Source organism: Uloborus diversus, chromosome 8 (genome assembly GCF_026930045.1).
Source record: "Uloborus diversus isolate 005 chromosome 8, Udiv.v.3.1, whole genome shotgun sequence".
In the NCBI taxonomy this organism is placed as follows: Eukaryota; Metazoa; Arthropoda; class Arachnida; order Araneae; family Uloboridae; genus Uloborus; species Uloborus diversus.
Window position 1 is genome coordinate 12,795,271 of NC_072738.1, and position 12,704 is coordinate 12,807,974.

Here is a 12,704-nt window from a genome sequence, read left to right on the forward strand (position 1 = left end):
AAAATTCCCAAAAAAGTGGTGGCCGCATGGTAACAGATTTTTATGAAATTTGGTATACAGGTTCCTTTTATGCCTATATAAAAATATCTAAAATATTTTTGATTAAATTTTTTTATTTGACTAGTTACATGCGATTGAAAATTTGCCAAATTGAACAGCATTCACATACATGCTAAATATTGCACTTTTGAAGGCTTGTATCTTATTAACTATTTAATGAAAACATAAAAGTTATATGTTGTGGCAATCTATGGAGTAGGGTAATTCATCTGATATCAGTAAAATTTTCAAAGTTATTATAGTTAACTTTTAACCGAGTTTCAAAAACTGAAAATATTTCAATTTTTTCATAATTAAGCATTTTATTTTTTAATCTCAATCTTTAAAGAATGCATTAGCTTTGATGAAATTAATACTCAATAATGTGCTAAGTATCATAAAAGAAATACCTTACTTTTGAAGTTGTATTTTAACTCCTTTGTCTTTAAAATCAGTTTTAAACTTAGTGACATTTTGTAAAATGATGATTTTCCCCTTCACATACACACAAAAATTCAAATGAGGGAAAATTCAGACAACTTTTAAATTTTACAAGAATATAGAGCTGTGTTTGTATTATTTGCTTGAAGAAACTCGAAATTGGTCTTTGATTTCCAAACGTAAAATAAAATTCAGAAAAATAGCTTTTTTTTTGTTTTATGGGTCAACCCATACAGGTTCGACGGATAGGTGCGCTCGACCACTTTTAATTTTTTTTTTTTTTTTTTTGAAATTCATATTCCGAAAAGCTGCATATGAAATATGTTTAAAACCCTTTTTATTTTTTCTCTCAACTGGACCTTTGATTTTTTAGAGGTCATCAAAAGTGATTTTCGCAGTCAAAAATAGACCTCTGCATTTTGACCGATATCTATTTGAATTACATTTATGAGAGTTAATTTAACGCTTTGATGTAAAAGTGCAAAAGTTGATAGTCTTTCATGCTGAGTTACGTAGCTGTAAGTTAATAATTAAAATAATGGCAACAGGTTAAAGTTGAAGACAAAATGTAAAAATTTTACTCATTTCAAAGCGGGATAACTCACGTAGGGGACGGAAACACAAAATGAAATACGACAAAAACGAATCACTGGAACCATGCTAAAAAGAATATATACCTGTTGCTGTGTATTTGTGCACCCTTTATAGATTACAGCCCCTCAAAAATCGGAATAATGACGAAAATGACATTTTTAGACCCCTATAAACCAAAAGGGGATGGAATTAAAAATAAAATTTCCTGGCCAATTGAATATTCCGTTCAAGTACTATACATGTTATACATATTGTTTTTTGTATTTGGTTTGTAAAAAAGATACAGGTCTTTGAAATTAAGCACTTTTGCTGGTCAATTCACACACACTAAAACAGAAAGAAAAAGTGTGAAAACGTCATGGCACCTTCTTAAATTACGTATATTGTGCCCTATATAATACATTATACTGAAAAAACATATTGTAATTTTCAAAATAATTATTTTAATTTGATAACTTAGAAATATTTGAACATGAATGAGTAATTTACACTGTATGGATTGACCCTTATGTGAAATTACGAGAATTCAAAGAATTGGATAAACGACTAAATGATGCTAAAGCAAGTAAAACTAGCATTTATTTCAATTTAAAAAAATGTACATTTCAGACTGTACTTCATAAACATGCTTTTGAGAAAATGAAACACGAAAGAAATGGTTAGTTTTGCTAAACTTACAAAATAAAAAGAAGTAACTAATGAAATTTTACCTTAATTTAAGTTACTCTAGTAACAAAAATACGCTGATACCAATGATTAAAATTTAGTAGCATCTAAAAGACACTTCAATATGTTACGTAAAAAAAATTTAGTAAATTTAGAGCATTCCCTCATCTTCAAAAAAAACATCTGAAGCAGAGGAAAAAATGAAATTTTTGGAACTTTTCGAATTTTTAAAGTATAATTTCGTCATCAAGAAATTCATAAACAGTTACTAAATTAGAGCATGTAGTTAGTTATAGATAGTTTTTCAATCTGAATCATTTTTACTGTTATTTTTTCATTAAAAGAGCTAGAAGAGTGATTTAAAATCTGAAGTAAATTGGCAAAATTTCAATCTTTGTTAATATCTCAGTTTCAAAAAAAGATCCGAATAAATTTTACTTTGCTCTTTCTCGATAGAGAATTTTTTTTAGAATGCGGAAATATTTATTTTTTAAGTGTTCGTTTATAACTTATGGAATTTTTGAGTCACAACCTAGTAGCAATGGACTCTGAAAATTTAGGTATAGCGTAAGCATCAACTTCTAATTTCAATAACAAAGCAACAAACAGTTTTTAAACTTCCATACTTTGCATTCCCTCATAGATATGTATGGTTTACCTAAATAAAAATTTTCTTTGAAATCTGTGACATGTCAGCCACAGCTGATTTGCTCATTTCGCATGGAATGACCCATAGAGAAGGTGTCTCAAAAGTACCTGACAGAACTTGATTTCTCAAGCAAACAAACCATAAGTGGGTTAAATTCTGAAAATGACAATGCACACGAATTTATAACGATATATTTTTAAAAAGCAAAAATACCCGGCGTTGCCTGGGTCAGTAATAATTGTGAGAAACAGTCGCTACTTTCTTTCGTTTTCTCTTTTAACTGAAACAGCTCAAAACACACAGCTTTGACGTGATTAAAAATCGAGCTTCTTCCTTACCCATAAAAGTAAAACAGCAATAAGTGTAAAGAACGAGTATTCATTTAGATACGAAAACACGAATTGAAGCATATAAAAATTTGAGGAATTTCTAAAATATGATCTAACAAAAACAAAGAACACTAAAAAAAATCGTGCGCTTTTTTAAATTAAATAGTACACACACAAAAAAAAGAAAAAAAAAGCTCTCTATGTTTCCCAAAGTGTGCAAAAAGTAGAGTTTTCAAATGTTTAAATGACTTGAAACTCATGTTTGCTCCGGAGAAGCCTTGATTAAAAATTTTCATGATGATTGCTTTTAATATTGCTGTTGTAAGGTAACGAATTTTCGTAACAATGGGTTTTATATTTAATCATTTAAAGGGGAAATTACATGACATTTACTGTTTTCCATCATAACGTTTTTAAACTAAGTTTTTTAGAAATAAATTATAGTCTAAGTTGCTCCCTGATAATGTAGCAATCTATGGTGAAAATAAATGGTTAAAATCGAGCCAGTAGTTTTGAAGTTTACCCCGGACATACATACACACAGAAGTAGCCATTTATGTATGAAGATGTGTTTTAAAGATTGCTACAACTTGAGCCACTGGCAACCGGCCATTACATGTATTTTCAATTCGCACCATCTAATATTTTATTTTTTGAAGTGCATCTATTTCCGTGCTATAATTTATCAAAAAGAATTTTCGGCATCTAACCATATCGAATGATTAGCAATATTAATCAAAGAAAGCAACATTTTCAATTTTCAAGTTTTGTTCAATATTATTTGTTTAGTATTTTTTAAACTTTCATAGAATTCCTCTAAACTTTTCTTTGAAGTTCCAACAAATGGTCTTGCATTTGATTGGACCCATAAAATGACGGGTGTCAATCAATGACCCCCCCCCCTATAATCTACTGTCCTTAGCAAAACAAGCATATCGCAAGAACCTAACTTTGGGCTGCAAACATTTTGTTTCAAATCCCCTTCAGTAATTATTTCTTGATAATCGCAATTCATGTTTCCATTACAGCCATCATGAGTAACAAAATATTAGTAGTTTCAATTCTAATGCAAAGAAGGACCATTTATAAAAATAAGTGTTTCTAAAACGTTAAAATTCTGTTTTCTTTAGGGGGAAAAAAAGAGTATTGTTGTACTATGTAACCCTCATAGATGTAAAAGAAATTAATTATGATTACAAGGTTTTTTTTGCTTTGTTTATTTGTTTCAAGTTTCTATTGTTATCTGTTGAGTACAGCTTTCAGTTAAGTTTCCTATTTAAGAAAATTTAGATAGTTAAATCATTAACACTTTCAGCTCTACTGCAGCTGTAATACAGATGTTTAAATCCTTATTGTATGTGTAAGTCATTGCAGATTCAATAAAAATATACAAGAAATATCACCACTCTAAATTTATTGTTAGACAAAAATACTTTCGACAGCAAAATTTGGAAAAAGGTTTTTATTATGTTACAAGTTTCATTATTTGTATTTTTTGTTATTAAATTCCCAACAATGAATTCCGACTCTGACTGATTTAACTACTTTTTAAATTATATAAATAGGCAAAATTATAAATTTATAATTTGTTTATAAAGGGCTTTTTATGAAAAATGAAGCGTAAAAAGTTACATATGGGTCAATTCAAGACAAATCATCTAAAAAAAAATACATTTTTCGTACGCATGTGAAATAAATCCATTAAAATTTACGACTTGTATTCCATTTATGTATTGACATTTTTTTTTTCAGCTAACTATTCGAAGTTAAAAGACATAAAAATTGGTAAAAGGCAAAGGCTTGGTATTTGGAAAAATTCTTTTTTTCTGTTCCTATAAAAGCTAGAGTGCGTTTTACCACGTGTCATTCTAAAGTTCCAGTTATGGGCTTTTGCAAGATACGTCATTCGGCCAAGGTATATGACATTAAAATTGTCATTCAAGGTCATAAAGCATTACTTAACACTGAATATTTTCAAAAGGTATATCTTTCAAGGATCTTAAAAAAAAATGCCTTATTAGTTTGGTGTGACTGCGGTAAACATTCCTGAATAACGCCGCAACAATGTAATGTTATTAATATGAAAATATAGACACAGCAGAATGCTGCAGTTTTTTCCACTATTTAATTTTTAATCGACAAATAATAATTGAAAAATCATTTATAGTGCATTTTAGTGATCCTCACACAACGAAGCAACGGTTAAACAAATCTCTTTTATTACTTTTTCATTTAACTCAAGAATTACCCGAACCTTGACGCGAAACGACCGATACTGAGTTCATATTTTCAAGTGACTTACCTTCAGTTTGACAAATGTTTTGCTTCCGTATTTCAATTTACTGCTGATTAAATAGAAACATTTGGCCCTAGGGTTTATCAAACTTTTACAACTTGTGTTACCCTTTGAGGAATTTGAATTTTCACTCGTCGCCCCATTCATTTAAGTATCATACAAGGTGTTCCGTTTTAACCTGCAAGACCTTTATTTTCGCAACCGTTAGTTCTTGATGTTTACTTCCAATTGCAAAAATGTTCAAAATAAGATGCAGAGTTACGATATTGAAAATTTGAAGTAAAAATAAAAATGAGTCGAAAAATACAAAATTTAACTTTTTATACGGGCCCTAGGTTCCCTAACTTATATTTAGGGAAATAATCTCCATTAAAACGTAATTTCAACACAAAAACTTTGAAATTAGTACTACGACCAATATTCACCGAGATATGAAACACATCGTTTTGTGCCTTACACCACTTTCACTCACTGTCAATAACACCTTTTGGGGGAAAATTCACGGGTAACAAGTGTTAAAAATTTTATGTGTGCATAGTGTGTGGTTTTTCAAATTGTTCGAGGTTTAGTTGTGTGTTTTTGCGTATCACGGCATAACATTTGCATTTATTTTTGAATACCAATGAAAAATATAAATATCTTATTTTTCTTACTTGGACGAAACGTTCTTCTTCTGAAAGGGCGATAAGTTCCAATCTCATCTTCAGTATGGTCCCTTAAAACTTTGAACTGGAATATCTCCTTGAGTTCTGGTCGCACAAATGTCAAGTTTTTTGTGTCAGGAATAATTTTTAATGTATATTATTTTTCTAAATTTTAGCTAGGAGACCTAGGGCCCGTATAAAAAGTTAAATTTTGTATTATTTGACTCATTTTTATTTTTGCTTCAAACTTTCAATATATTAACTGCATCTGATTTGAACATTTTTGCAATTGAATGTATACATCTAGAACTAACGGTTGCGAAAATAGAGGTCTTGCGGGTTAAAACGGAACACCCTGTATAACATTCAAAAAGAGAGAGAGATCACATTTCTTGCATATTTTATACATTACATTAGGAAGTATGCAGTGCTTCCACCCATTATTTACTTATAGGCACTTTTGAAGATATTATTACCGACTTTAGTAGCACCCCAACCCTAGGATATAGAGTAAAGGCACTATACTCTTTCGTTATTTTTTATTGGAGTAAAATATCCGTAGATTTATAAATATAATTAAAAGAAATATCTGAGATTTTGACAAGTAGAGCCCGAAATAAATGTAAATGCAATGTGCATACGCAATGGCATATGTAACGTTAATGCAAAAACGTTAATGCAAAAACTGCATAAAAAAGGAACATTATCAAAATAACTGCATTATTACTACGTTTTTCTCTCACTTTTGAATATTTTCATAAAAGAAAATTTATAATAAATTATTCTGCTCCTCAACCAAAACAATATAATCTGCTTTATTCTTTTCCCCATAGGCCACAATAAAATATTTAACATTTCCTTGAATTTTATCTTTCCTTTTGTGCTACAATCAACTCAACCTTGAAATCTATTCAGGGCGGACTGTGTGTTTTTTTGTGCATACTATTAATGCGCATACTATTTTTGTACACATTACCACCAAAAATTTATTTTTCGAGAACAATATTCAATAATAGGATAGCCGTTCGTGTTACAATCAACTCAGCCTTGAAATCTATACCAGGTGGACTGTGTGTTTTGGGGCATATCATTAATGAGCATACTATTTTTGTACACATTACCGCCAAAAATTTATTTTTCGAGAACAATATTCAGGAATAGGATAGCCGTTCGTGTTACAATCAACTCAGCCTTGAAAGCTATACCAAGTGGACTGTGTGTTTTTGGGGCATATCATTAATGCGCATACTATTTTTGTACACATTACCGCCAAAAATTTATTTTTCGAGAACATATAAAAAATTCAGGAATAGGAAAGCCGTTCGTGTTTTTATTGAGACATAAAACTTTTGTTTGTGCGAAAAAAATAATAGTAATAAAGTGCATATATTAGGAATTTTTAGAGCACTTTTTTGTTTCATTAACAACAAAGATTATCTCATACCATGCCCACTTCAAGGTTCCCCCTACTGTTTTAATTTAAACGCCAGGTGCAGCGACAGCCACTTTGGGAAGTGCCAAATCTAACTGAAACATGTCTAACATGCACTGCAAAAGATACGTGAAGCTCAGTTGATTCGCCTATAAATGATAAACGTTGTGGCTTCACTATGCAGCAGATAACTGATAAAAAATAATGAATTTTTTAAACCTCAAATTTTGTTGGTTCTTTAGCTTTATTTTTCCTCGATACGCGGTCTGATCAAGGGCAAGAGAGAACATTCTCTATGAAATTTGAAAAATATACTAAACTCTTTCCTCGCCTCATGTAAATCAAAACCCGTGCTCGTTTAATAAATCATTATATCGCTCATCACAAAATAACAGAGGTTTCTAGAGCTGGCAAAAAAAAAGAAAAGAAAATTTAGATTATCTTCAGAAAATATATTTATGCTTAATTCATTACACCCTCAAGTTAATTGAGAAACTACTATTAATTCATATTACGAGTTTAATTCAATAATGTGATTAACTTACTAGTTTTGAAGTAATTTAAAGTGCCTGAAAACATTCCGAAATGAGAGTCTAATTATTTTGAAATGTTAAACTTTTTAAAGGAACATACATTGTTTCCTGACAGATAGAAGTTGTTGCGTCATTTTTTTTTCCAGACACTATGTAAATGGGATACCAAATATAGAATCAAGATTATTCAAATTAACGTTTGCCATATTTTCCATACCTCCTGTGGTTTTCTTGTAACTCTCAGGTGAGGGAATACTGCTTGTTGAGGAAGGTGCTATTTTTTCTGTACCAGAGCTTTGAGAAGACGGAGATCCGGTTTTACCTTCAGCTGTAGTTAATGAACTCGTCTTATCGGGAATGGTCAAAACTGACGATTCTTCAGATGTACTTTCAATAGTACTGCCTCTACTAATTTTACCAGTAGCTCTATCTGATATTGCCTCCTTCGCAGGCTCTTGAAGCCCATATGGTTGAGATGCAATAGTCGAATATCTTTCCTCGGTTTTTCTAATAAAAAGAGCCCTTTCAGTAGAGTTTAAGTCAGTATTTAGATCTCTAATAAAATTATTTGATGGTTTTTTAGATGCATCTCTTTCGTCACGTTTTAGAGCTTCTCTCCAAAACATGAAAGGTGCATGTTCAGGTTTTTCGTATTTTGGCAATAGTTGTATTTCTTCGGGCTCTTGCTTGGGTTCTTGAGATGCTTCACGAGGCTCTTGAGGAGCCCTCTTAGGCACCAGACGTACTTTTCCAACTGTAACAGACGCATTAGTTGGAGTTCCTTCTTCAGTATTTTTGGCTGTCAAAAGAGATATTTTATCTTTAGCAGTGCTTTTTTCATTTTTAGTATCGATTGTAAAATTAACTGATGTTTCTTTGGGTGTATCATTTTCAGCATGTCCTTGGCGCTCTAGCAAAAACATTGAAGGTATTTGATCTGCTTCTTCTTCAGGCTCTTTCCCACTTTCTTGTCCAGGTTCTTTCCCACTTTCTTGTACAGGCTCTTTCCCACTTTCTTGTCCAGGTTCTTTCCCACTTTCTTGCCCAGGTTCTGCCTTAGGCTCCTGACCGGTTTCTTGCTCAGTCTCTTCCTCAGGCTCTTCACCTTTCTCTTGCCCTGGCTCTTGTCCACTTTCTTGCCCAGTTTCTTCGTCAGACTCCTGACCTGTTTCTTGCCCAGGCTCTTCACCCGTCTCTTGCCCAGGTTCATCATCGGGCTCCTCACCTCTCTCCTGCCCAGTCTCTTTCTCAGGTTCCTGACCAGTTTCTTCCCCAAGTTCTTCCTTAGGCTCAATCGATTTTTGATCAAGGTCAGATTCTTGAGATTCCTCACCAGGTTTTTGATGTCCTCGCTCAGATGATTGAGTTCTAGTGGATGCAGTTTCTTTCTTGATTTTTTCTGTACTCGGAGGAGACTTCGTGCCTTCAACAGTACTTTTTTCAGTTGTAGTATCGACAGTAATATGATTGGATGATTCTTCTGATTTATCTTCACCAGCAGGTTTTTCACCACTTGCTTCAAGTGTTACTTGCTCAGTCTCATTTGTATCCCTAACTAAGAGTGAGGAAGTACTCTTACTAGTACTTACTTCAGCAGTAGTAGTATCTATAGTAATATGATCAGATGATTCTTCAGATTTATCTTCCTTGGCAGGTTTTTTCTTACTTGTTTCAGGTGTTATAATAGGTTTCATGCTTTCGGTTTTTTCAGTTGTTTCAGTAGTCAAAACAGACGATTTACGTTTAGTAATGCTTCTTTCAGAAGCCGTACTTTGAACCGTTGAACGGTCTGATGATTCTTTTAATGTATCTTTCTCATCAAAATTCCCACTTGTTTTAGGAGCTATAGAAGGTTTTATGTCTTCAGGTCTTTTGGCAGCAGGGGAAGTTGTTCTTTTGGATGTAGATTCAAAAGTAATATGATCAGATGATTCATCAGATTTTTTCTCTCCTGCAGGCTTTTCCCCGCTTGTTTCAGGTGCTACCGTTATTTTTGTGCTCTCGGATTTTTTAGCAACTGGAAGAGATATCGTACTTTGAGTAGTACTTCTTTTAGTAGTGAAATGGCCCGTAAAATAACCTGATGATTCTTCAGATGACTCCCCAGTCGTAGAATAATCACCTATGCGTAAAAAGCAGATATTAATTACGCGATACGCTGCAGAACACAGTGCATCATTCACTTAATACAAATCAGAAAAAAAATCAAAACAGATTCAATATCTAAAATGAAGTTTTACACTTAAAGTGAAATTTAGTACGTATACATGTTATGTTTTTGCTGTCCACTGCACACGGAATAGCAGGCAGGCAATATAGTTAAATCGCCAGAGTTGCAAAAGTACTGTTTATGACTTTTTGAGTTATTAGACAGAATTTGGTTGGTTCCCTCTAAAGTTTTACAAATTAACTGTACAGATGGCTCGCATGTTGAATAAACTTCTACCAATGAATTATAATGCTTTCCTGTTGATTTTTACTTCCTTTTACAAAAAAGGAAGTATTGTATTCGCGAAAAAAAATTTCACTCGAAAATCGACCTTAATTTCCATTTTTCTCACCCCCGAATGAATATTGCGTGGTTTTTTTTTTTTTTTTTTTTCGACTCCACCACACGGGGATAAGTGCCTAAGAACGTATAGACACGCGAAATATCCATTTTGACGATTCCCGAGTTAATTACAACGCGTTTTCTCGTGACGTCTGTATGTACTTATGTATGTGCGCCAAGAACGGTATGTCCTAGAAAGTTGAAATTTGGTACGTAGACTCCTAGAAGGATCTAGTTGTGCACCTCCCCTTTTGGTTGCATTCGGGTGTTTCTAAAGGTGTCTTTTGCCCCCTTTTGGAAGGAAATCATTGTTAATTTCGATGTAAGCTCAAGTGGTGTTATAATTTGGCGGACACTTGGCGATATATCGCCAGTCTATTGGTCGCCAAGTTCTGTCGCCAACTTGGCGACAAATTTGGCGATTTTTTTTCAATATGTTTCAATTTGGCCACTGTTGGTGATATTTAGAGAGTAAACTATTGAATCACATTCAAACTGCCAGTAATGGAGAAATAACATTAAATTGGAGTAAAAGGGAGTCACGTGATTCACACATCAGCTCGTTTTCTTACATTTTAATGTCTTTTTAAAGTATTTCCTCTTTGATGAAAAATGTACAAACGAATTTGCTGGATCCCGTGAAATCTAGGAGGGGGAAGGGGTGTCTATTTAGCCCATTTACATCGAGTCAAAAGTTATGAAGAGCTCGAAATTATTTGGGGGAAAAAAAGGATTTTACTCGATTCTGACCAAAAATAACAATTCCTTTTAGTATGAAAATTAGTTTATTTTAATTTCGAATGGGAGTTTAATGTACTCCAGCAACACCATGTGGCCATTAACTTTTTCCAGTCACATAAATTGAACAATTCTATGCCGAATACAAACATGAAACAAGCATAAAACTTATTGTCAATTTTACATTACAAAATAACAATTCAAATACGAATAGAAGCTCATCCAGATTTTAAGTGTTACTCGAACCTAATACGAATGTGATGAGTTATCAATAACTACATCCGATTTTAAACATTTTGACGAAATAAGAATCAGAAAAAGAAGGTTCACTCTTTGCATTAAAGGAAAATTTAAGAAATGTTTGGTATTGGTAGAATCTACTTAAATCTTGTGTAGTCATTTTTCACGAGTGAAATAAGTATCTTAATAATAAAATACGGTAATAAACGAAAAAATAATAAATTTTAAACTCTAAAATTACTTTCTGTGCCTTCTTCCATCGCTTCTATCTTCTCCGTAATGATTTGAGCTGAAAAATTGAAAAAGACACATTATGTTTTCCTTAAAAAGTTTGTTTTCTAAACTATTAAGAGGAAGTTACATAAGTTTCAAAATTTATTTTTAATAAATTTTATTTATTGAAGCAATAAAATATTTTAATGCAATTTTTAATGTAATTAAAATAATGTAAGGTAACATCAATGCACTTTAAAATTGGCGAAAAAAAAGGAAATTGGCAACTAAGCAACTTTACGTTTTTGTAACTGGTATGCTTTTCGTCACACTCAATATTAAGCAATCTTTACTTCAAGCTGAAGAAAAAGTCAGTACCAGAAGATCGACAGCGCTGTGTATACGAAGAATACATTAAAACATTAGATCGTGGTTAGATTACTTACTTTCGCAAAACGCAGCGCCCGCTGGTAGGGTGACATAACTGCAAATCTGCCATGGAAACACATCCTCTGATAACTGAAGATCTACAGCAGAAGCAATGGACTTCAGCAGAGATACAATAATTTCGAAATCACAATATTTCAGTTCCAGTTCCAGACAAAGTTTTGTTTTCGTCAGATGGCTTAAAAATAAAGAAAAAGTCAATTGAAGGTAAAAACGACGTGATTACAAAAACTTTAGGATTTATTATACTGGAAAATTGCTGCGAGCTCCAGAATTTTTCACCAAAGAAAAAGGTGCTCTTTATTTGGAGAAGTTTTCAGAAAAAACAATTATCTCCTGTCGGCCGGTTTAATATAAGGTGAGTTCCTAACCAATATTTTGGCTCACACTTACTTTGGCCCACAAATTTTAATGCACAAACCCCTGTAAAAATGCGTGAAAAAATTCCCAAAGTTGTTCCGTGTAATACGAGCTTTAAATGAGAAACCAGAACGAAAATCCAACTACAATGGTTCTACGTCAGTCTCGACCGCAATAAGATACAGTGTGAGCAAAAACTCTTGCCCTGGTTATAAACATTTATTACAGAATAACCATTTGACTTAACAATTCAAATTTGATGTTGTTACATATGTTAGTGTTACTTATTGTTTTGAAGATCACTTACGTTAGTGAACTTCAACGTGTGCTCCCTTGGTAGCTCGGAGAATGTCAAAGCGGTATTCCAAATCTCGCCAAATGTTTTGCAACATGTATTTTGTCACAGTACCCACACTGCAAAAAAATTCCGAAACGTTACTGAGTATTTCCATGTAACGTTTCGGGGTTTCAAGGGTTTTTCTCCACTTCCTCGAAAAATCAAGTATCATTGTCAAAAAGTTTCCTGAATTGC

At 32.7% G+C, this 12,704-nt stretch overlaps 1 protein-coding gene across 1 annotated transcript in view; it reads right to left on the bottom strand.

Moving 5' to 3' along the window:
- LOC129227931 (titin homolog) overlaps nt 1-11,412 on the bottom strand; it is a 111,028-nt gene extending 99,616 nt beyond the window's left edge. Inside the window, exons 1-2 of the mRNA XM_054862551.1 lie at nt 11,394-11,412; nt 7,946-9,745 (exon numbers count right to left, since the gene is read on the bottom strand). Of these exons, the coding sequence (XP_054718526.1) occupies nt 7,946-9,745; nt 11,394-11,412 (1,819 nt within the window). The remainder of the gene's footprint in view (nt 1-7,945; nt 9,746-11,393) is intronic.
- Between the last annotated feature and the right edge of the window lie 1,292 nt (nt 11,413-12,704).